Genomic DNA, 24,375 nt, shown 5'->3' with positions numbered 1-24,375 from the left:
CAACACAAATCCTGATTTTAAAACTCATGTTTTTAACGGAGGGCTCAAACAAGCAACAATGACATATTGCTAACTTTTTCAACTATGTTACTGTCCATGGCTGTAAGTAGCTTTTGGATCAGACTGTTTTGTTATTATTATATTTTAAACTAAATAGCAGAACAAAGCACAATTATGTTGCAAATATATACATTCTCAAAAAATGCATAAACAGTGTTTTAAAACAGTGAAAAGATAAAATATAATCTATCACTACACCAGTTAACCATTACAATTCTATATATACTTATCTAATGTAAATATTATTCACACTGTCTCAGTGGTGGGTTTCAAAAAATTTTTGGAACCTACTCTGTGGGTGTGGCCTCCTTTGTGGGAGGGGCTTGCCGGCCATGTGACCTGGTGGGAGTGGCTTGCCAGCCATGTGTTTTTTTTCTTTCTTTCTTTCTTTCTTTCTTTCTTTCTTTCTTTCTTTCTTTCTTTCTTTCTTTCTTTCTTTCTCTCTCTCTCTCTCTCTTTCTCTTTCTCTTTCTCTTTCCTTCCTTTTGTCTCTCTGTCCCTTTTTCCTTTTTTTCTTTCATCTTTCTCACTTTTTCTTATTTTTTTTCTTTTTTTCTTTCTTTCTCTTTCTCTTTCACTCTGTGTGTGTGTGTGTGTGTGTGTGTGTGTGTGTGTCAGTGGTGGGTTTCAAAATTTTTTGGGACCTCTTCTGTAGGTGTGGCCTGCTTTCCGGGTCCACTGGTGGAACCTCTTCTAACCGGTTCGGTAGATTTGACAAACTGGTTCTACCGAACTGGTGCGAACTGGTAGGAATCCACCTCTGCACTGTCTAAACTCTAAAGGATGAAGAATTATACAGTACTGGAGTATTTCCATCTGCAGTGTATTCAATAATTTGAGCTGAGGTCAGCCTGATTTTATTCTGTTTGTTGTTTATATAGAAATGCTTGCAAATACCCCAAAAACAAAGTTAGATATAAGGTTGTGTTTTATTTTCCCAGGAACATTCAGTGCAATTGTGATCCATCTGGAAGCACAGGGCAGTGCATTTCTGGACGCTGTGATTGCAAGACTTCAGTTGCAGGAGAGCGATGTGACAGGTGTGAGCATGTAGTTTCTATGGTTAAAATGTTTTGCTTTGTTTTTTTTGTGGAGGGGGCATTGCTATGATTTCTCCCAAAAATCAGAGAATCTATGCTTAGTGGTTCCTAATTACTTTTCAGTCAGATTTTAGTGAATGAGACAGTGGTGGGTTTCAAATTGTTTTAGAGCCTCTTCTGTAGGTGTGGCCTGCTTTGTGGGAGTGGCTTGCCATCCATGTGACTGAGTGGGAGTGGCTTGGCAGTCATGTGACTGGGTGGGTGTGGCCAACTTGTAAAATGTGGTGAAATTCACTTAACAACGCTTTTGTTTAGCAACCAAAAAGTTGGCTCAGAAACTCTGGCATTTGAAGCATGCAAGCCTTAAAGCTATCAAGTTACAAGACCCTTGCACCCCTAACCCTTTAGAAAAAAAAACCCCAGGGGTGTTCAAACTTGACAGCTTTAAGACTTGTGGACTTCAACTCCCAGAATTCCTCCTCCAATCATGTTGGCTCGAGAACTCTTGGCATTGAAGTGTGCAAGTCTTAATGCTGTCAAGTTACAAGACTCTTGCACCCCTAAACCTTTAGAAAAATACCCCCAGGGGTGTTCAAACTTGACAGTTTTAAGACTTGTGGACTTCAACTCCCAGAATTCCTCCTCTCGCTCTTCATCTTGATGATGTGCGGACGGGCGGTGGGAGGGAGCTGGAACTGGTTCTAAATGGCACTGTAGATTTGTGGAACCTCTTCTATATAGAAGAGGTTAGAACTGGCAGGAACCCATCCCTGGAATGAGACCATATAAATGCATCCTGTATCTGATGCATTACTAATCAAGATTATTGAATAGAGTGAATCAAAGATCAATTCCTCAACAACGATTCATAGCACCTGGAGTCATCGAACCATCGCTATAACTAATGAACAGTAATGAGGGTCTCTATATTAGGTCAGTGATAGCTGCTTGGTGCTAAGATGACATTCTAATTTAGTGTTTCTCTAGCTTAGTACTTAATAACTTTATGATATATGGACTTCAACTCTCAGCATGCTGGCTGGGGAATTCTGGGAGTTGAAGTCCATACCTCTTAAAGTTGCTAAGGTTGAGAAACACTGCTCTGATCACTAGGGTAGAAATAGCCAGTCAGTAGATAAAGTAAGAAAGTTGGTGTGTCAAATTACAATTTTAAATTCTGACAGTTTCAGTTTTGTTGAGGGAAGATTTGTGGGTTTCAAGGTTTTCGAAAATATGCTTCTCTATAATGTCCAATTTGATAGAAAAGAACTTTGCGGACCCAAGATAGATTTTTCTTCACTGCAATAAACAGTACTATAAAACAACTGTGTCAAATAACTAGAGAATAAATGAAAAAAAAGCCCTACCATTAGGTGGGGGGCAGGAATTTGTATCAAACAACAATGTAGACAAAAGAATTGTAGAGAAATTCACATCTTTTCCCAGATAATTAGGTATCAACTACTTGGCCCAAACCTCAGGTGATTAAATGAACAAATTCCTTCCATCTTGACCTGTCCTTAATGACTACAGAAAGACATTCCACTGATAATTCTCATGCAATCGATCACCTTGTCCATGATCTTCCCCTTCTACTTTACTCAACTTTGCAAGCATAGTTGTTCATTTGTACTCATCTCATTTCTAAAACCATTGTCTCCAGGAGAATTGTCAGTCTTGATTTCATCCAGAACCAACTGATTGTTTGCTCTTGTCCAAAATCACAATTCAGAACTCTCTTCTTCTTTCTCTAACCCCTTTTCAGTGTTCATCTTTCACAGCCTTACATAGAAATATCATTATCCTTCATTGTCCTGTCTAGGATTCATCTCCTCTTGACTGCTTCACACATTGTCTATCTATTATCATGCTCATGGAAACAGAACTGTCTACTTCAGTGGTGGGATTCAAATAATTTAACAACTGGTTCTCTGCGCTAATGACCATCTGGGTAGGTGGGGCTTGGTGGTCATGTGACTGGGTGGGCTTGGCCAACTCAACATCACTCAGGTCGATGGACGCTTCGCCTTAGCTGTTATAATGTAATAAGGATTAACTGGAGAGGCAGTTTCTGTAAGCAGGTCAATAAAGATGAGGCTAGAAACAACACCAGAATGTTTCCTTCCTGCCTTCCTTACAGGATTAGCCCTGTAAAGTGGGAAAAAATGAAAGGAGATTTCTTCCAACAACTGGTTCTCTGAACTATTTAGAAAGTTACCAATCGGTTCTCCCGAATAGGTGCGAATTCGCTGAATCCCACCTCTAGTCTACTTCCTTTATTTCTACATCAGTTCTGAATTCAGCAACAATACTGGTTGGTCTCATTTTTGTCTTTTTACTAATTAAATGTAAACCCTGATTTTTTTTTCTTTTCCAATTTTTATTTTTCTAACAAGCCTTCTAAGTCTTGTGTACTTCCACACCATAAGAAAATGGTGTCCGCCTTCTCAATTTGTTAGTGAGTCCATCACCAATTTTGAATTCTAGCTGCTAGTTCTTCCATTCCTGTTAGTCATATAATAGATTTATTGTGTAAGTTAAACAGATAACAGATATCTGTTTATCTCACTCCAAAATAATTTCTTACAATAGATTTTTGTTCATTGCAAAGGTTTCAGAATTATCAAGTACTCTGGCAAACTCATTAGCCTTAATACATTCCATATTTTAGCACAAATAATTCAATCAAAGGCTTGCCTGTAGTAAATAAAGCAAAAATAAAAATTCCTTAAATTTTCTTGCCGTTTTAGCCATCAGCTATTTGATCTCTTGCCCTTCTGCGTTTTTAAAAAGATACTTGGACATTTTGCATTTATCTTTCCATGTATAGCTCAACTGTTCTTTTTACGATTGTAAGCAAAAGTTTGCTCACACCAAGAAGGAGCTGGTAATTGGCACATTCTCTTGCATCTACTTTCTTAGTATAATTATACCAATGTTTTTACATTTCTCAGCCACAAATAATATTGTTCCTTATTTGCTTCTGCTCCTGCAGTTTTAAATAATTCCATAGGTATTTCATTCAGGTGCATTGATTTCAGTGGTGGGATTCAAATAATTTATTAACCAGTTCTCTGCCCTAATGACCAGCTGGGTAGGTGGGGCTCAGTGGTCATGTGATCATGTGTCCAAGTCAATGTCACTCAGGCCGATGGGCACTTCGCCTTAGTTGTTACAATGGTAATAAGGGTTAACCAGAGAGGCAGTTTCTGTAAGCAGGGCAATAAAGATGAGGCTAGAAACAACACCAGAATGTTTCCTTCCTGCCTTCCTTACAGGATTAGCCCTGTAAAGTGGGAAAAAACAAAAGATTTCTTCCAACAACCGGTTCTCCGAACTGCTTAGAAAGTTACCAGCCGGTTCTCCCGAATAGGTGCAAACCGGCTGAATCCCACCACTGATTGATTTCTTCAATATCTATAGACTTCTGTGAGGAGCCCGGAGGTATTCAGAAGTCAAGATGCAGCATAACTATACAGGTCCACACTTCAGCATGCTTAATCTCTGAGTGTCGAACTGAGCCTGGATTTTTGAGACTGAGTTTCCTTTTTTATTTTAAGCGAAAAGAGGATAATACTGTTTATGCCATGTCTCTGAGGGACTAGAAATACTGGGAAATGATGGAATGGAATGCACTGGGAAGAAGGAACTGGGAATTAGAAGGGGGGGAAAGAAGCTTTACAAGGCAGCTTTCTCAGAAGAAGCTCCACCATCAAATCTATACAGTAGGATAACGTCATGCTCATAGAAATACAAAACTGGTACCAAAATAGGTGGCATAGTTATGGCTAGGAGGAGTAAAGGAAAGCTCAGTTCAGCACAGAAGGTAGTTGAAACTATGTACCCTGTTTCCCTGAAAATAAGGCCTCCCTGGATAATAAGCCCAATTGGGCTTCAGCCTTTTGGCGGCTGAAAATGGGCCTGTTTCTGGCCTTCCTGAACTTCCAGTAGGCCTGTTTCTCACACTCCCCGAGACTCTATGTGTGCCTTGCACTTACTTGCATCCAAAACGGGCCGCATGGGGGACACCTGGGAGAGGTAGGGCTGGGTACGCGGGCCAGCCAGGAGTGGGATTTGGCGGTTCTCCAAACCGCATAGAATCATAGCTAGAGGTTCGCCCGAACCCCTGCGAACCCCCCTGACCATAGATAGTGGCTTTTATACGCTCTATGAGGGATAAATGATAACCGTTCTACCATCAAAGGGTCATTTGACTAGAAATGCACTGATTCTTCCCAGTGAGAGCCTAAATTATCTAATGATGGCTAATCTCAAAGTCCAGAAAGGGGTTTTTATTTATTTATTTATTTATTTATTTATTTATTTGCTGGTTGGAGGTTTCTTAATTCTAGACGCTGAAATATTTTAATATCACAACCAGTTAAGTAGAGAAATCCAAAATGAAAATGTGTCAAAAATGTTTAAGAGATCCTGCGATTCAGTGTCTTGATTTCTCTCTCGCACAGATGCAAGCATGGCTATTATAACTTAAATGCAAGGAATCCAGAGGGCTGTTCCCCATGCTTCTGTTACGGACATTCAACTACATGCTCCAGTGCGGAAAATTATAGTGTCCATAAAATTACATCTACATTTCAACAAGGTAAAACACTTCACTAATTTGGTCTTTTTTTTTTATTTGCATGATCCGCATTCTTTTCCTGATTGTACAATTGCTTTGGTTCCCAACATTTGCTTCATTCTGTCTGACAAGAGTTTAGATTTATCCATACTTAGGGACAGCCATTATCTGAGTGCTCTGCAGAGGTGGGTTCCTACCAGTTCGCACCTATTCGGTAGAACTGGTTTGTCAAATCTACTGAACCGGTTAGAAGAGGTTCCACCAGTGGACCCGGAAAGCAGGCCACACCTACAGAAGAGGTTCCAAAAAATTTTGAAACCCACCACTGGTCCTTAGATATGATTATTCTACACTATCATGCTCCTATTTATAAAACTCAGTGCCTCTGTGAAAGGTAAGGATGACTGCTGCGTTTGTGGTGCAATCAGAACATTGCGTGTGTTGAAGTTGTTTTAACGCAAACCAAAGATGCCTTCTAAAAAACAAGTTTACATCATATTCTTCACACCCATTCGGGAAAACCGGTTGTTAACTTTCTAAGCAGTTCGGAGAACCGGTTGTTGGAAGAAATCTTTTGTTTTTCCCCACTTTACAGGGCTAATCCTGTAAGGAAGGCAGGAAGGAAACATTCTAGTGTTGTTTCTAGCCTAATCTTTATTGACCTGCTTACGGAAACTGCCTCTCCAGTTAACCCTTATTACCATTGTAACAGCTAAGGCGAAGCGCCCATCGACCTGAATGATCTTGAATTGGCCACGCCTACCCAGTCACATGACCACCAAGCCCCACTTACCCAGATGGTCATTAGGGCAGAGAACCGGTTGTTAAATTATTTGAATCCCACCACTGGTCTAGATGTAAATCAAGATATCACAGAGATGTTGAATACAGGCCACAATTCAGTATGTGACTACATCAGATATTACTAGCATAGAGACTGGCTGGGAGCAAATGACGGGTGAATTTCATGCGGAGATCTGATTCGCTTCTTGCTGAGACATACTGTTTCCAATCCTCACCCTCCCCCGCTAGTCAAGAAATTATCTTTCTATATTTTCATTCCCCTCAGCATATTTAGCATATCATTCCCTTCTGTTACTTATTTGCATTTTACTGAAGAGCTCTCTGAATTTTAAGTGAACTTTCAAGGGTCTCCATGTTTTTTTTCCAGACATGCCAATCCAGAAGGTTAAACAGGGTGTGATTCGGATTTCTTTACAACAAAACAGTAAAACAGTGTAAGGACTTCTTACAGATATTAGTGAAGCAGCTATGGCTGGACCAGTGGTGGGATTCAAATAATTTAATCTTCCCTGGCTTCAGCTGATAAGGAGGAGACCTGTGGCATAATGGCTAAGACGTTTGCCTAAGATGCAATACAGCACAGGTTCGAATCCCAGTAAGGGTATGGCTAGCTGATGAGAGCTAAATAGCTTGAAATAGATCTATACTAGTCTCCCTTTATTTATTTATCAGCACAAATAAAAAAAAACACAAATATAACAAAAGGCAACAGTAAAAATATTGGGTTTCTGTCGTGATGGACTCTTGTGACGAGCCGATTGACAGATGTTGGAAGCAGTTAGCTTCCTCCCATAATTGGGGCTTACCAGGGGTTGTGACACACACACACACACACACACACACACACACACACACACACACACACACACATATATATATATATATATATATATATATATATATATATATATATATACTTATACTTATACTTAAAGTCACAACCCCTGGTATGCCCAAGTATGGGAGGAAGGTCACACTTCCACTCTCTGTCATTAGGCTCGTCACAAGAGTCCATCCAGACAGAAACCCAATATTTTTTACTGTTGCCTTTTTTGTTACATTTGTTATATTTATGCTGATAAATAAATAAAGGGAGACTAGTATAGATCTATTTCAAGCTATTTAGCTCTCATCAGCTAGCCATACCCAAGTTTTTGGGAATCGAACCTGTGCTCTATTGCCTCCCAGGCAGGGAGTTAACCATTTGAGCTACAGAGGCAACAGTAAAAAATATTGGGTTTCTGTCTGGATGGACTCTTGTGACGAGCCTAATGACAGAGAGTGGAAGTGTGACCTTCCTCCCATACTTGGGCATACCAGGGGTTGTGACTTTAAGTATATACCTCCCACCCTGGCTGGCTGATAAGGAGTCGTTCTCTGTAGCTCAAATGGTTAACTCCCTGCCTGGGAGGCAATAGAGCACCGGTTCGATTCCCAAAACTTGGGTATGGCTAGCTGATGAGAGCTAAATAGCTTGAAATAGATCTATACTAGTCTCCCTTTATTTATTTATCAGCATAAATATAACATATATATATATATATATATATATATATATATATATATATATATAATTAACTGTATCCCTTATCCTTATCATTCCATTGCTAGTTGTTATAATTAATATTGGTTAACAAAAAATCCTTTACTGTTATATCTATTTTCTTCTCGTCACATTTTCTGAATCAGTGACTGTGGGTTGGATTTCCAAATCAGCTCAGTAAAGTGTGCTTTTTCTGCATTTCAGGCAATGAAGGTTGGCAAGCTCAAGAAAATGGATCCCCATTACAGCTCCAATGGTCTCCACAGCAGAATGAAGTTTCTGTGACCTCTAGAAGGCTGGGTTCCAGTTATTTTGTAGCTCCAGGTGCATATTTCCCTATCCAATTGTGGAGAGGCACACCTCTAAAGGACCATTCAGCAAAATAGACCTTTAAATTGTTCCTATATAGTCATATATTCCAGCTTGGGTCTCATATATAGTCACATATGTTTTCCTGGTTTTGAGGTGATGTTGTCAGCATTCCACATATCATGTAGAATTAAATCAGAGTCCAAGGCAAGTCCTGCCAGTTCTAACCTCTTCTATAGAAAAGGTTCCACAAATCTACAGTGCCATTTAGAACCGGTTCCAGCTCCCTCCCCCCCGCCCGTCTGCACGTCATCAAGATGAAGAGCGAGAGGAGGAATTCTGGGAGTTGAAGTCCACAAGTCTTAAAGCTGTCAAGTTTGAACACCCCTGGGGGTTTTTTTCCTAATCGGTTAGGGGTGCAAGGGTCTTGCAACTTGACAGCTTTAAGACTTGTGTGCTTCAAATGCCAGAGTTTCTGAGCCAACATTTTGGTTGCTAAGCGCCAAGCCACTCCTACTTGGTCACATGGCTGGCAAGCCACTCCCACCCAGTCACATGGCCAGCAAGCCACTCCCAGAAGCAGGCCGTACCTACAGAGGAGGTTCTAAACGTTTTTGAAACCCACCACTGGACTGAATGGTGGGGAAATGATTGATTGGATGATTGAGAATCTCCATAGACACACAGATTCTTAAGTATACCATAGCCATTCAATTCGAAGCCATTCAATTCGAAGCATAGCTGGCTGGAGAACTCTGGGAGTTGAAGTCCACAAGTCTTAAAGGTTGCCAAGTTTGAAGACCTTTACTCTAGAGTTAAGCTGGCACTTTTAGATAAAGAGCCAAGATGGCGCAGTGGTTAAATGCAGCACTGCAGGCTACTTCAGCTGACTGCAGTTCTGCAGTTCGGCTGTTCAAATCTCACTGGCTCAGGGTTGACTCAGCCTTCCATCCTTCCGAGGTGGGTAAAATGAGGACCCGGATTGTTGTTGGAGGCAATATGCTGACTTTGTAAACCACTTAGAGAGGGCTGAAAGCCCTATGAAGCGGTATATAAGTCTAACTGCTATTGCTATAAAACTTTTCCATGGTGTGTTTTCTTTAAAAATGTCACCTGTGGAGACTTTTAATTCTTATTTTGTGTTGCTCTTTTTGCTGTGCAATTTTTTTGTAGCCAGGTTCCTTGGGAACCAGCAGCTGAGTTATGGACAGATGCTGTCTTTTGATTATCGAGTCAACCGGCCTGGATTTCGCCCTTCCCAGCACGATGTCATCTTGGAAGGAGCTGGTTTAAGAATCATGACCCAGTTCCCATCTAACGGCAGGATGTTGCCTTGTGGAATGAGGAAGACGTACACATTTGGGTAAATTGCCTGGAGCCGTCTCAAATATTAATGACAACAGTACAGCTCCCTCACTGACACCCTATTACTAACTCTGCGTTCACATGGTTCACTTATTCTGAGTCAGCCCTTGATGACTTTGACACGAAATGATGTACATTTGAATGAACTATCACAGATTTATTATCTCAAGCAGTACTTCCATATAACTCAGTCTGCACCTGAATGGTTTTCAATATAAGCAGTTTACCCATCAGTAAGGAAAATGTCAAATAATCAAGAACTGTTTTGAAGAAATCAGATAGTGTAGAGTATGTTACTATGTGAACAAGCTCTGTAAGGTTTTATTTTATAACAAATCGATTGTTTTGACATGTAGTTAGGAGCCGAGGTGGCGCAGTGGTTAGAGTACAGTACTGCAGGCCACTTCAGCTGACTGTTAGCTGCAGTTCAGCGGTTCAAATCTCACCGGCTCAAGGTTGACTCAGCCTTCCATCCTTCTGAGGTGGGTGAAATGAGGACCCGGATTGTTGTTGGGGGCAATATGCTGACTCTGTAAACCGCTTAGAGAGGGCTGAAAGCCCTATGAAGCGGTATACAAATCTAACTGCTATTGCTATTGCTATTGCTAGTTTTCTAACTACCTCATGTGAACCTTTTATGGAAGTGTGTTAGGAATTCTGGAGCAAAGAAAAACTGATCCTCCCTTGTAGCATAGAGGAACCTGTGCAGATGTAGTCCATGCACCGACTCCTCTAAAGTGACATAGAACCATAGCACAGCACAGCTGGCTGGTACCTATTATGGTACTTCAACTTTTCCCACACTGGCATCTTCATATTCAGGTTTTGGAGTAGAACCAGTGGTGGGATTCAGCCAGTTCGCACCTATCCGGGAGAACCGGTTGGTAACTTTCTAGGTAGTTCAGAGAACCGGTTGTTGGAAGAAATCTCCTTTCGTTTTTTCCCCACTTTACAGGGCTAATCCTGTACGGGAGGCAGGAAGGAAACATTCTGGTGTTGTTTCTAGCCTAATCTTTATTGCCCTGCTTACAGAAACTGCCTCTCCAGTTAACCCTTATTACCATTATAACAGCTAAGGCGAAGCGCCCATCGACCTGAGTGACATTGACTTGGCCACGCCCACCCAGTCACATGACCACTGATCCCCGCCTACCCAGCTGGTCATCAGGGCAGAGAACCGGTTGATAAATCCTTTGAATCCCACCACTGAGTAGAACCCTTACAGTTGTGCGCCATCAGACACGCCAGTTGGAAATATTTGAAGGAAGTTTACTCCAACCTTGTATAACTTTTTGGGTTTAGGAGGATCACTTTTATTTTTGCTTTGATTGCAACTTTGATTTCTTGATATTAAGGAAGTATACTTAGCTGTCTAAAACTATTGAAAAAAAATATTAATTTACTAGGTCGCTGATGTTTGCAACCATATTTGACTCTCTGAGATTCTACAGTATATGCCCTATTTACAGTTCCTCTTTGATGTCCGAACGCTATTTTCTCATTCTTTATAGCCATTTTGTTGGTACAACAGTGTTCTGTTTCTTTCATTTCTCTGTTTATATTTTATATTCATTCATGGATAGGCATGGTTTTTTTTTAATATATGATTTTCTTTCTTTATCTCTGGTCTGCAGGTTAAATGAACATCCTAGTAATAACTGGAGCCCCAGGCTTAGTAACACTGAGTATCATCAGCTAATTGGGAATTTGTCATCAATTCGAATCAGAGCCACTCATGGAGCTGGTGAGCTGGGATTAGCAACTGGGCATAAAAGTTATATCTCATTTGATTACTTATTTGAACATTTCTGTCCTATTTTATTATTTGAACACAAAGCAATAAAAACATTTTAAAGAACACAAAGCAATAAACTATTTTGAAAGTAATTAATGTCAGCCAAGTAAAGCTATGATTTTAGTCATATTTTTTTTTAGTATATTTTATTTTCATTTTCATACGCTCACATCTATACACCATACAGTATTAAACAATAATTGCATCAATTCCTCTTGTCGACAATGCCCCAGAAAATAAAAGCCCAATATACCTCTTCCATTCTCCATACACCTCTTTCTTCCACCACCCTCCAACTTTCTATCTTCCCTCCATCATCCCCCTCTACCCTACTTCCCCTCTCCCTCTACCACTCCTCTCTCCCGATCCACTCCCTCCCTTCCTTCTCACCTTCCCTCCCACCCTCTCTCCCATCCCTCTCTACCCATCTTTCTTCTTCCCTACTCCTCCTCCCCTTGGTGTATTTCCACTATATGTTAATGTATTTGGCTTATCCTATTTTTAAAGAAAAATTGGAGAAAAACAGTATACATGTGAAGTCACATTGCATTGAGATCTAACACATCGTGTCTAGCCTAATATATATCCCTCCCTCCCTCCCCCCTCCCCCCTGACCCCCCTCCTCCCCCCCGACTTCCCAGAACCCGTACACAATTGTGGTTCCACCACAAATGCACGAACGTCAAAAGCGCGCCTGACTAAACCGCGGTGACAAAACTGCGCTGACAAAACCGCGGCGATGAATGAGTGCTGAAGTGCGCCGACAACAGCGCGCCGACAGAAGCGCGCTGTAACCCTAACCCTAAACCAAACCCTAAACCTAACCCTAAACCTAACCCTAAACCTTACCTTAACTTAAATCGCGCTTCTGTCGGTGCGGTTTTGTCAGCGCGCTGTTGTCGGCGCACTTTTGACATCGCGGTTTTAGCGCCATGGTTTTGTCGGCGCGCTTTTGAAGTTCGCGCATTTGTCGGGTCACGGTACACAGTATAGATTTTTAACAAACACAGTCTAAAATCTATTGAGAAAAAAGAAATAAAGAAATTAATAACGTCTCTACATTGATCTTAGCTTCTTCTTCTAAGATTTTAGTCATTTTTTTATACTCACAGAAAATTGCTTTGTGTTTTTAGCACAGAACTTTGTGCATCACACAAAGAATTTTCCTTATGGATAGAGTAGGTTTCTCTCATGTAATTGAAGAGCCAAAAACCACGCTGCCAAGAAGTTATGAGAAGTGAAGTCCAGCACATCTGGAAACGTCAGTTTGGACAAGATGTGCTTGGGGGAAGGTTAATGCTTTATGTGTATCTAGTTTTCTCTCAAATTTTTATTTTTTGTTAGTAAAGATTAATGCAGAAATAGTGGAGAACAAATGTTGAAAGAGGAGCTGTAGAAGACATCTGGAAATAGATCTCTGACACCCCGACACATATTCTATTTTCTGTTCAGACACGATCCAGATGTTATTGCCTAATTTTGTCACGATTTCTCCTCTGGAATATTTCCTACAATCGTTTTCTGTTCCTTTAGTCCCAGGGTACCTCAGTAATGTCATTCTGGTTTCGGCACAGCCAAGCACCAGCTCTCCAGCCCCCTGGTGGAGCAATGTGTATGTCCAACTGGATACCAAGGGCAATTCTGCGAGAAGTGTGCTCCAGGGTACAAGAGAGAGAATTCACGTAACTTTGGGGCTTTCAGACAATGTGTTCCGTGTCAGTGCAAGGGAGGAGGAACTTGTGAATCAGAAACAGGTAAGCAAATTCACAGTCTAAGGTTCTGTCATGGTGATTATTATTTTTTGTCTATTCGATTTTATTTGAAAGGGCGAGAATGTTAAAACCCGTGACCCATCAAAACCGCGGTCCACAAAAGCGCGCTCGCCAAAGCGCGCATTGACGTCATCACAGCGCGACGAAAAAAATTAAAAATTGAAATAAAATAAAATTAAAGCAAGCCGATTCACATAAAGGTAAGGGTTAGGTTTAGGGTAGGTTTAGGGTTAGGGTTAGGTTAAGGGTTAGGGTTAGGTTTAGAGCGTTAGGGTTAGGTTTAGCGTTAGGTTAAGGGTTAGCATTAGGTTTAGCGTTAGGTTAAGGGTTAGGTTTAGGGTTAGATTTAGGGTTAGGTTAGGGTTAGGTTTAGGGTTAGGTTTAGGGTTAGGTTTAGGGTTAGGTTTGGGGGGGTTAGGGTAAGGTTTTCGCTTTATTTTACATTTATCGATCACAGCGCGATGTTTTTGTCGCGCTGTGATGACATCACGTACGCGCTTTCGTCGAGCGCGATTTTGTCGTCCGCGGTTTTGTGGTGGAACCTTAAAACCACTGTGGGCTCAGTCTATATAATGACCAAGAAATTCTTTCTTTGTGAAGGAGGGCCAGGCATGAAGACATATATTCCATATTATATGCCACTATTTTAGATAAAATAGAGATAGAATCACACTCATCAATGTGCTCAGCCTCCATGGTTGGGAAGAAACTCTGCAAAAACTATGAGAGTTTCTGTGTCAAATGTTCAGTAAATGGACTCTCAAAAAGGTTGGAAGGAAGATTGTTTGAAATGCACATGGTGTTTAGTTTTCACTTGTTTTTGCCCACTTGGCTTGCCAAAAACCAGAAACACTGCAGCAATAAGAAGAAGAAAGCTGCTATAAAGTTTTTAATCTTGTTGCCATGTGAGCAGGGCTGACAGCTAAGATTCTTCTCATTGTCATGACTTGTCTCTGTCATTCTTATCCCCAAATTTAAAACAAGATTACTTAGAGCCGAGGTGGCGCAGTGGTTAGGGTGCAGTACTGCAGTCCACTTCAGCTGACTGTTATCTGCAGTTCGGCGGTTCTAATCTCACCGGCTCAAGGTTGACTCAGCCTTCCATCCTTCCGAGGTGGGTGAAATGAGGACCCGGATTGTTGTTGGGGGCGATATGCTGACTCTGTAAACCGCTTAGAGAGGGCTGAAAGCCCTATGAACCGGTATATAAGCCTAATGCTATATTGCTAATGCTATTGTACCATTATATTGTATGTGTGGAATTATAATGTTATTTTTAATTATATAAAAGTACAATTCCTACACAAAATAAGCTACCTAATATGCAGTTCCTTGGAGGTCAAGCAGTTTCATTTTGGATTGAGGCAGTTGTTCCTTGCCCCCCTTTTTCTAAGAATTTCCTAATACGTTATCAATTGATGAAAATCTATTATTTTCCGTAGAATCCTTGATCAGGAAGGGCATCATCTTTCAGCAGGCAACAACCTCATTGCTGAGTTTCAGATCCCACATTTTTTTCCGGATTGAAAAGCTGTGATTCAATTAATGAATAGATCTTCTACATCACTTATTGCGAGCGTGCCCGACACCTATAATAAACTACCATTAGTGCAATTAATGATAGTATTCTAGCCACACAAGATGAAAGCTGCTCTTGAAAAGACTATTGATCTTCTTCAGAAAAAGCTGCTTTAATATTTGTTTGCATATGCCAGCTTAGATACATCAAGATCTGTTCTATACTTAATGGTTTCTTCCTTCAAAATTTTTCTTTTTGTCTCATCTGTTGCAAACGTTTCTCCATTAAAATAAAACAAGCCAATGGGTTTTGATACCAGATGTCAGGCCTGCAATTATATTCCTTTTAGAATTTTGGCCTGCCACACTTTCTCTTATTTCATTATGCTGTTTCATTAGTATAGTTGATGGGAGGGGGGAATAGAAAGGAGTAGGATTGTGGAATGTATTGTTTTCATTCTTTACTAGAAGCCAAGGTCATCCTTTGTCTCCGCACCAGTACACCTGACCGGAAGAAGCTGGGTATGGATGCCAGCATGGAAGAAGAAGATTGGACCATGTGATGGATTGTGGGTGTGGAGACAAGATCATGAACTTTTAACTGGGTGGAATTCTGATGTCATTTCCAGTATTGGGATTAACCCAGAAGTGCTAAGATGTCTGCTTTATTAAATTGGAACTTGAAGGATCGTTTTGCCTTTGATTCTGATTTAATTCTACATGATACTTGGAACGCTGACACAAGGCTCCATTCAACCCAATCCTCTATCTTTTCTCTTTCCATCTTTGCTCAGGAGAGTGTTATGCTGGAGATGAAACCTTGGACCATATAAGTTCTGCTTGCCCAAATGGGTTTTTATAGCCTTCCTTGGGACTCAAGAACTGCCATCCATGCCCATGCCAAAGTGGCTATGGCTGCTCAGTCCTGTCGGGCACACAGGAAATTGTTTGTAACAGATGTCCTCCAGGAACCAGTGGTAGGATTCATATTTTGATGTCTGATAATCCTCTTTCGTTTTTCCCAAGCCAACTGGCATTCTGCAAGGGAATGGCAGGAATCTAGGCAAGGAGTGGGAGGGTGATATGTGGCAAGACCATAAGGCATCCAGAGAATGTTTGGGATGCCACTCTCTGCTCATCTGCAGAAAGCGTGACCCGACAAATGCGTGCCCGACAACAGCGCGCTGACAAAACCACGGCAATAAAACTGTGATGTCGACAGCACGCCCACAAAGGCACGCCGACAAAAGAGCAGCGACAGAAGCGTGATTATAGTTAATGTAAGGGTTAGGGTAAGGGTTAGGGTTAGGTTTAAGTTCTGCTTGCCCAAACGGCACGCTTCTGCGCTCATTCATCGGCGCGATTTCGAACTTGCGGTTTTTTTCCCGCGGCTTTTGTCCAGCGCGCATTTGACGGTGAACCTGCAGAAAGAATATGCGATAGAAGCAGAGGAATATGCCTTTCTCTTTAACAGTTAGGATTCCCAAATAATCCTTGCAGCAACTGGGAATTAAACATTGGCTGGGGTTGGGAAAGGGGGAATAAACCATTGTTGTAACCTTCCTCTATTTCCACTGTCTCCCTTTCAACTGCATTCTCCCTGTGTTGCTTTCTAGAAACTCAGCAGTAGCCAGAGATCTGTATAGGGAAGGGACCTAAGCGGTGTAAGACTGGTGCTGAAGCATTGTGTCGTTGTAATACAAGCTCTGCCTCTTTTCTATGCACAAGTTACTGTAGGATCATCATGGTTTCCAAATCTGATTTTTGCTGAACGACAATCAATGATATGTTGGTCTCTGCTTGGGCTGAATCACTTCCGAGTAGAAGTTAGTATTTAGGATTAAATACGGCCTCCATTTAAATTATTGCTTGGACAACCAGAGTGGTATAATGGAATAATCTAGGAAAGAACTTTTCACCCTAACATTTATTTATCTATGTAAGCAATTATTTGAGCATTCCATCTGATAAATCCCAACCTGTAGCCTTGGAGTGATAAACCAGAAGCATAGGACAAATTTGAAAGAAGGGGTTGTATGACTCAAAGAGAAACATGAGTGTTGCTGGTGAAATACAGTATAAAATCCTGGAGATTTCTTTCTATCTCAGAAAACCCAACTCTAGCCTTAGTTAGCAAAGAAAGGTACTAGGCTAAAGCTACACTGTACTACATCTGTAGTTCACATACTAGCAATTGAGCACCCCATTCAAGTACTACAAGTCCTTGTAGACAATTTATGGTGGCCCCAAAAATTGACGGAAAACAAGAAGTTAAAAGAATCATCAAGAAAAATAAGAGGGCTCTGATGAAAGAAATGTCCTTCTGGGTTCAGCTCCAAGTGGGGAAGAAGACACTGGAGATGACATGGAGGCTTCTTGGAAAGATGGTTTATTGTTGGACAGGGCAACATGGCTTGAGCCCTGAACAGAAAAGATGATCATATGCTTCAATGTTGGTGGAGAAGAAGAGAAGGGCTGAGGGAGGGGCTTGCTAGGCTTTTTATAACCTGTTCAGTCCCACCTCTCTGTTTCCTGTTCCTGTGTAAGAAATGTATCCTGATTGGTTGTCAGACTCCCATGGGGCCATGCAGGGGGAACTCCCTAGGCTGTGTTTTGAATCCAGGTTTAGTTGAGTTCTCAGATGCCATGTGGTCAGTTGAGTAAAGGCCCAATATTATCATGCCTTTACTCCCATCCCCCCTGGGGCTGCAGTGGAGAAGTCTTTATTATATAAAAGGGACTAGCTTGGTCTTCTTAATGGCCCATTGACAAAGTGGGGATGGGCAGGAAGCTACAGGCAGCTATTCTGTCTTTTAAAACATGTTTCTTTCTTTTCATATCCAGAGAAATATTCTGCCTTTCCAATATTTCCTAGGATATTTCATTTTTCTGGGAGAGGGCTGGGTGATAACTTCCCACACTATGAGGCGTGATTTTAGAAATATGTGTTTACCGTAAATATTTTACTTCACTATGGTACTGATATTTTATTGTTGTGATGGATTGTTTCAGGCTTTCTTCATGTAACTCTATTGTTTTGGTTTAATCGGGTTAAACTGAAACAGGCAAGGGTTTCTTGGACTTTTTGAGGTACTGAAGGCAAGAAGAATTACTCTTGCAAGTGCATATCATAAAAACTAGCAGACAAAGTATTAGCAGATAAACAGCAGATAGTAAAGTTCTAAGCTCCACTACTTTCTCCATTAATTTTGGCAATTAAGAGTGTCTCTTCCTGAAATTATTATAAATAATGTTTTTTTTATAAAAAATATAAATATTATAATTATTATAAAACCTCCAGGTTTTTAAAAATATTCCATCACCCAAATAATTTGTTCTAGCACTCACGTACACATTCTTGTAGCCAAAAGTGCGGATATTTGTTTTGTATTTTATGTGTGGATTATACCCCTGGATAACACATATCAAGAGAAAGAATTCAGGGATAATTCAAATATATTGTGCAATCTGAATTACAAGTTTGTGAGCCATTTTTTAAAAATAAATTTTTATTTTAAGCACATAAACACATCAACAGAAACAGACACATGAGTTAAAACAACATAGGAACAATAAGTTCCATCGTATATCATACAGCAGTTCTGTATGGGTTTCTTTACAGTTAGTGTTTTCCCTTCTATACATTTCTGTCTTGCATTCAAGGTCTCCTTATTCGTTATCCATTTTTATGTACATTTTCTATATTTATTTATACTTAGCTATTATAACCAAATATTGTTTACCTCTGTTGTGCTTTATATCTTACTGTCATTTATTCTCTTACATACAATTATAGGTATTCACATAGTTATTCTTTTTCTTTGCCATTCTTATACCTTTGTATTCCATTTAAAAGATTATAATATACAGTTTGATGTTGCTTTGTTTACCATCCCTAGGGCCCTGTTGTAACACCGCCTTATTTTCCCTTTCTTTTTCCCCTCCCTGCCTTCTCTACTTCCTTCCTTCCTCCTCTCCTTCCCCTTCTTTCTTCCCTTACCTCTCCCCTACTCCTACCCTCTCTCTTCCCCTTCCTGCCCTCTCTCCTTCTCTTTCTCTCCCTTCCACCCTCCTCTCCTTCTCTTTCTCTTCCTTCCACTCTCCTCTCCTTCTCTTTCTCTCCCTTCCACCCCCTCTCCTTACCTCTTTCTTCTTCCTTGCCTCTCCTCCACTCTTCCTCTTCCCTTCCTACTATCTCTCCTTCTCTTTCTCTCCCTTCCACCCTGCATCTCCTTTCCCTTTCTTCTTCCCTCCCTTCTCTCTTTCCTTCCTCCTCTCCTTCTCCTTCCTTCTTCCCTTACCTCTCTCCTACTCCTACCCTCTTTCTTCTCCTTCCTGTGAGCCATTTGTGTGCATACACAAATCCCACTGATTAGAGGAGGTGGATGCTGATTTAGCTCTGTGTTCCAGGTAGAATTCAGGGGGAGATCCTAGGTGATTGGCTCTGGATTTCCTCCTCTTGCTTTTCATTGTTCTTTTTTCTTTCTAGGTTCTCGCTGTGAGTTTTGCACCGATGGTTATTTTGGCAACCCCTTGGGTGAGAGTGGACCCGTACGACCCTGCCAACCATGTCGATGTAACACTGTTGACCCAAATGCTTCAGAGACTTGTGACCACTTGACAGGGGAATGCAAGTGCAAGGATGGATTCTTTGGACAACCTATATCTGCAAACCCAGCAGAGAAATGCAAGGTACACCGTTATCTGCACAAATGAAGATTGATTTCAAAGTCATGGCCATTGGACCCATCCCATCTCTTGACTGTATGAATGATTGGCCATTGGACACAGCCCATCTCTTGACTGTATGAATGATTGGCCATTGGATTCATCCCATCTCTTGACTGTATGAATGATTGGCCATTGGACCCATCCCATCTCTTGACTGTATGAATGATTGGCCATTGGACACAGCCCATCTCTTGACTGTATGAATGATTGGCCATTGGACACAGTCCATCTCTTGACTGTATGAATGATTGGCCATTGGACCCATCCCATCTCTTGACTGTATGAATCATTGGCCATTGGACCCATCCCATCTCTTGACTGTATGAATGATTGGCCATTGGACACAACCCATCTCTTGACTGTATGAATGATTGGCCATTGGACACAACCCATCTCTTGACTATATGAATCATTGGCCATTGGACACAACCCATCTCTTGACTGTATGAATGATTGGCCATTGGACACAACCCATCTCTTGACTGTATGAATGATTGGCCATTGGACACAACCCATCTCTTGACTATATGAATGATTGGCCATTGGACCCATCCCATCTCTGACAATGATTGGCTGGATAATGCCAGTTGGTATGTGTTATGTTTTATTTTTTGTATTGCATGTTTTGTTTATTTTGTTTTATTTTATTAATAGAGCCAGATAAAAGTGACTCTGTGGATGGATAGATTGAAAGATGGATGGAATTATGGATGGATTGAAAGATGGATGGAAGGATGGATGGAAGGATGGATGGAGGAATGGATGGATGATATGATTGTTGGTAATTACAAATGTTTAGGTTGGAGCCTTAGAGAACAGACAAAATGTTTTTCCATTTACGTCTTCTGATCAAACCATCTCTAAATATTCTGCTTTTTTCCCAAACCTTTGTAGCTTGCAACTGCAATTCAGTAGGTCTGAGCCTCTACAGTGTCGTAGTGATGGTAGCTGCATTTGTAAGCCAGGGTTTGAGGGGCCTAGCTGTGAACACACCCGTTGTCCAGTCTGTTACCATGAAGTGAAGACACAGTAGGCTTCTCTTCTCAGTATTTTGGTACCATCCTTATATCAATTGATGGTGTGAAAATATTTTACCCTCCCTTGCCCTTCATTCTTTGGAAATAGGACGCCTGGAGTGGCTACTGTTAGGTTAGAATCTGTAACAAAGTTAGCCAGTGCTACTTTGTAATTATGAGCAACACCAGCATTCCATTCCGAAGGGGGGGGGAGGGAGGTGGAAACCCCTCCTTTTTCCCCCTAAGACATCCATGTTCAATAGGCATGATATTGGAAGAGGCTCTACATGGGGCTGCCCCTGAAGAGTGTTCGAAGACTGCAGTTGGTCCAGAATGCAGCCGCGTGAGCGATATTCGGTGTACCTAGATACACCCATGTTACACCCATCCTCCGCGAGCTGCACTGGCTCCCCATTGGTCTTCAGACGTGCTTCAAGGTACTAGTCGTTACTTTTAAAGCCCTACATGGTTTAGGACCTGGCTACCTAGAGACCGCCTTCTGCCACATACCTCCTAACGACCAATAAGATCTCACAGGTTGGGCCTCCTCCAGGTGCCGTCGACCGGACAATGCCAGCTGGTGGCCCCCCAGGGGAGGGCCTTCTCTGTAGCTGCTCCGGCCCTGTGGAACGATCTACCCGTAGAGATCCGGACCCTTACTACTCTCCCGGCCTTCCGTAAAGCTACCAAGACCTGGCTGTTCCGGCAGGCCTGGGGCTGTTGATCAACATCCAGCCCCACTTAGACAGAATGGATGGTGTGTAATTTTAATAATTGTATCTCTTATCTTAATTTTTAAATGCTTTTTTATCTTGCCTGTGAGCCGCCCGAGTCCCAATGGGAGTGAGCGGCATACAAATTTTATTAAACTGAAACTGAAACTTGATCCTGTGTAGAATAATTGGTGCAATGCTCTTCTAATAAACGTCTGCTGTTGGGTTTTTAAAAATTAAAATATTTAAAGATTTAAAATACCGAGTGTTTTGCCAATCCAGATTTTAACCAGTAATAAATGAATGGCGCAGAATAAGTCAATTTTAGGTTAATTAACTATTTTTGGCCCTGCAGAAATGAGATACATCCCAATAATTGCATTTTAGAATTGAGCGCCAGTGCAATGAATAGGCAACCACGATCAGTAACTGAAATAAAAGTTACACCTATATGAGATTCAGTGACGTGCGGTCAGCTTTATGGCTGGTGAGGCACTTTTTAGACTTGTGGACTTCAACTCCCAGAATTCCACAGCCAGGCATGCTCAGTTCCGATTTTTCCCCCTTGCAAAATAAGTTTTCCCATTCTTTTTCTTCTCCCTCCCCCCTTCCTCCCTCTCACGCTCCCTTCCCCCTCTCTCAAACAGACACACGCACACAGAGAACTTGGATCCCTCTCTCACTCTCAAACAAACACAAACACAGAAGTTGGATTGGATATATTTTCCAAAGGCTTGAAAGCAGTTCCTCTGCCATTCCCCTGCTGCCTTCCGATCAAACTTTTTGAATTCCTCCCCCCTCCCCACACACGCACCTTTTCCAACTGTTTCAGAGACGATTTCAACTCTGCTTCTGCCTGCCCTGCCCTCCCCTCATGAAAGGTGAGCTCTGAGTCAGACTGAGCTAGTTGCTCCCAGAGAACTCTAAAAAGCCTCTCAAAATGCCTCTACAGGAGACGAGAGAACACCTCCTTTGCATACGAAATTTTTTGCTTGTTAACCCTTGCTTAACTCTTAAAAGGCGAAAAATTGCTTATGCACAGGAGGCCCCTATTTCTCTGGCCTCCTCCTAGAGTTAACACCAAGCACTGTTCCAAGTCACTGTGAATCTGGTAGAAACTACCTTGGCTTTAATTATTTTTAAAAAATTCTTTAAAATTCTTTCCTTTTCCTCATAACTGGTGAGGCCACGCCTCCCCTGCCTCTAGTGACTGCACGTCCCTGGTGAGATTTGATTCCTTTGAGCCTCATTTCTGTGGTTCCGTAAAGGTCCCAGAGTCGCTAATCAAGTTCTGAAAAGTTCTCAATGAACTTTTAGTCATGTTTTAAAATTCGCTTTAGCCTGCTAACAGAGAGGGTATGCTTTGCTTCCAGGTAGATCAATACCTCCAGCAGCTGCAGGGACTTGAGATACTCGCTTCTCAAGTTCAGACAAGTGGAAAGCCAGCAGACTACATTGAGTTGGAAAGGAAAATGCGGGAAGCAGAGGAGCTGCTCCAGAGGATTTTGAGAGACACAGAAATTTTACAAGGTAACTCATGCCTTCCCAAATTGTGGTCTGCAGAGAGAACAGATGTTACAGAAAAAAGGTCACAGTTGATTCATCCAAATTATATACCGTATTATTATTATTATTATTAAATTAAACAACAACAACAACAACAATCACGCACACTGATTATAAATTGCGGCACAATTCAGTAGCACAAATGATCCACTGGAATTTGTGCAACAATTATAATATTAAAACAGCAACAAACATCAGGTGGGAACATCAGCCTGAAAAAGTCACCGAATATCAGATGGTCAAGAACTTGTGGGATTTTCGTATACAAATGGACAAAATACTGGCACATAATACACCAGACATCACACTGGTTGAGAAAAACAAGGTCACAATCATAGACATCGCAATACCAGGTGATAGCAGGGTCGCCGAGAAGGAACATGAAAAAATCACAAAATACCAGGACTTAAAAATCGAAATTCAACGATTATGGCACAAACCAGCAGTGGTAATTCCAGTGGTAATTGGCACACTGGGTGCAATTCCAAAAGCACTGGAATTACATTTAAAACAGTTAAAAATTGACAAAATCACCATCAGTCAAATGCAAAAAGCCGCACTGCTTGGATCCGCACACATATTACGAAAATAAGTTACGACGTCCTAGGCCCCTGGGTGGGGCCCGACTAGTAATCAATGCCAAATCAGGTGAAATAACTGGCCGCTGTGATACAATTCTGTTGTTGTGATATAATAATAATAATAATGCATTTAATTTTTCTGTTGAAATATACCAAATTAACATTTGTTATATTTGACGCTGTGACTCAGTGGCTAAGATGCTGAGCTTGTTGATCAGAAAGGTCAGCAGTTTGGTGGTTCGAAACCCTAGCACTGCGTAATGGAGTGAGCTCCCGTTATTTGCCCCAGCTTCTGCCAACCTAGCAGTTCGAAAGGATGTAATAATGCAAGTAGAAAAATAGGAACCACCTTTGGTGGGAGAGTAACAATGTTCCGTGTGCCTTTGGCATTTAGTCATGCTGGCCACATGACCACGGAGAAGTCTTTGGACAGCGCTGGGTCTTTGGGTTTGAAACGGAGATGAGCACCGCCCCCTAGAGTCTGGAACGACTAACAAATATGAGCGAGGGGAACCTTTACCTTTAACCAGTGGTGGGATTCAAATAATTTAACAACCGGTTCTCTGCCCTAATGACCATCTGGGTAGGTGGGGCTCGGTAGTCATGTGACTGTGTGGGCGTGGCCAACTCAAGGTCACTCAGGTCGATGGGCGCTTCGCCTTCGCTGTGACAATGTAATAAGGGTTAACTGGAGAGGCAGTTTCCGTAAGCAGGTCAATAAAGATTAGGCTAGAAAACAACAACAGAATGTTTCCCTCCTCCCTTCCTTACAGGATTAGCCCTGTAAAGTGGGGGAAAAACAAAGGAGATTTCTTCCAAAACCGATTCTCCGAACTGCTAGAAAGTTACCAACCGGTTCTCCCGAATGGGTGCGAACCGGCTGAATCTCACCACTGCCTTTAACATTCTCACAAAGAGAGATAAATGATCTTCGCCAACTAGAGAGATCTGCTTTCTTTCTCTGTCAGGCTTCGGCTCCC

At 41.5% G+C, this 24,375-nt stretch overlaps 1 protein-coding gene across 1 annotated transcript in view; it reads left to right on the top strand.

The window, feature by feature from the left end:
* Positions 1–24,375, top strand: part of LAMC2 (laminin subunit gamma 2) — a 60,991-nt gene that overhangs the window by 23,748 nt on the left and 12,868 nt on the right. Inside the window, 13 exon segments of the mRNA XM_032226899.1 lie at positions 1,002–1,100; positions 5,567–5,703; positions 8,234–8,353; positions 9,512–9,701; positions 11,338–11,447; positions 13,032–13,097; positions 13,100–13,252; positions 15,583–15,765; positions 19,278–19,487; positions 20,414–20,434; positions 20,437–20,548; position 20,841; positions 22,622–22,778. Of these exon segments, the coding sequence (XP_032082790.1) occupies positions 1,002–1,100; positions 5,567–5,703; positions 8,234–8,353; positions 9,512–9,701; positions 11,338–11,447; positions 13,032–13,097; positions 13,100–13,252; positions 15,583–15,765; positions 19,278–19,487; positions 20,414–20,434; positions 20,437–20,548; position 20,841; positions 22,622–22,778 (1,559 nt within the window).

Source organism: Thamnophis elegans, chromosome 11, assembly GCF_009769535.1.
Source record: "Thamnophis elegans isolate rThaEle1 chromosome 11, rThaEle1.pri, whole genome shotgun sequence".
Lineage (NCBI taxonomy): Eukaryota > Metazoa > Chordata > Lepidosauria > Squamata > Colubridae > Thamnophis > Thamnophis elegans.
Note: the sequence above shows the minus strand (reverse complement) of the source record. Positions and strands in the feature narration are given on the sequence as shown.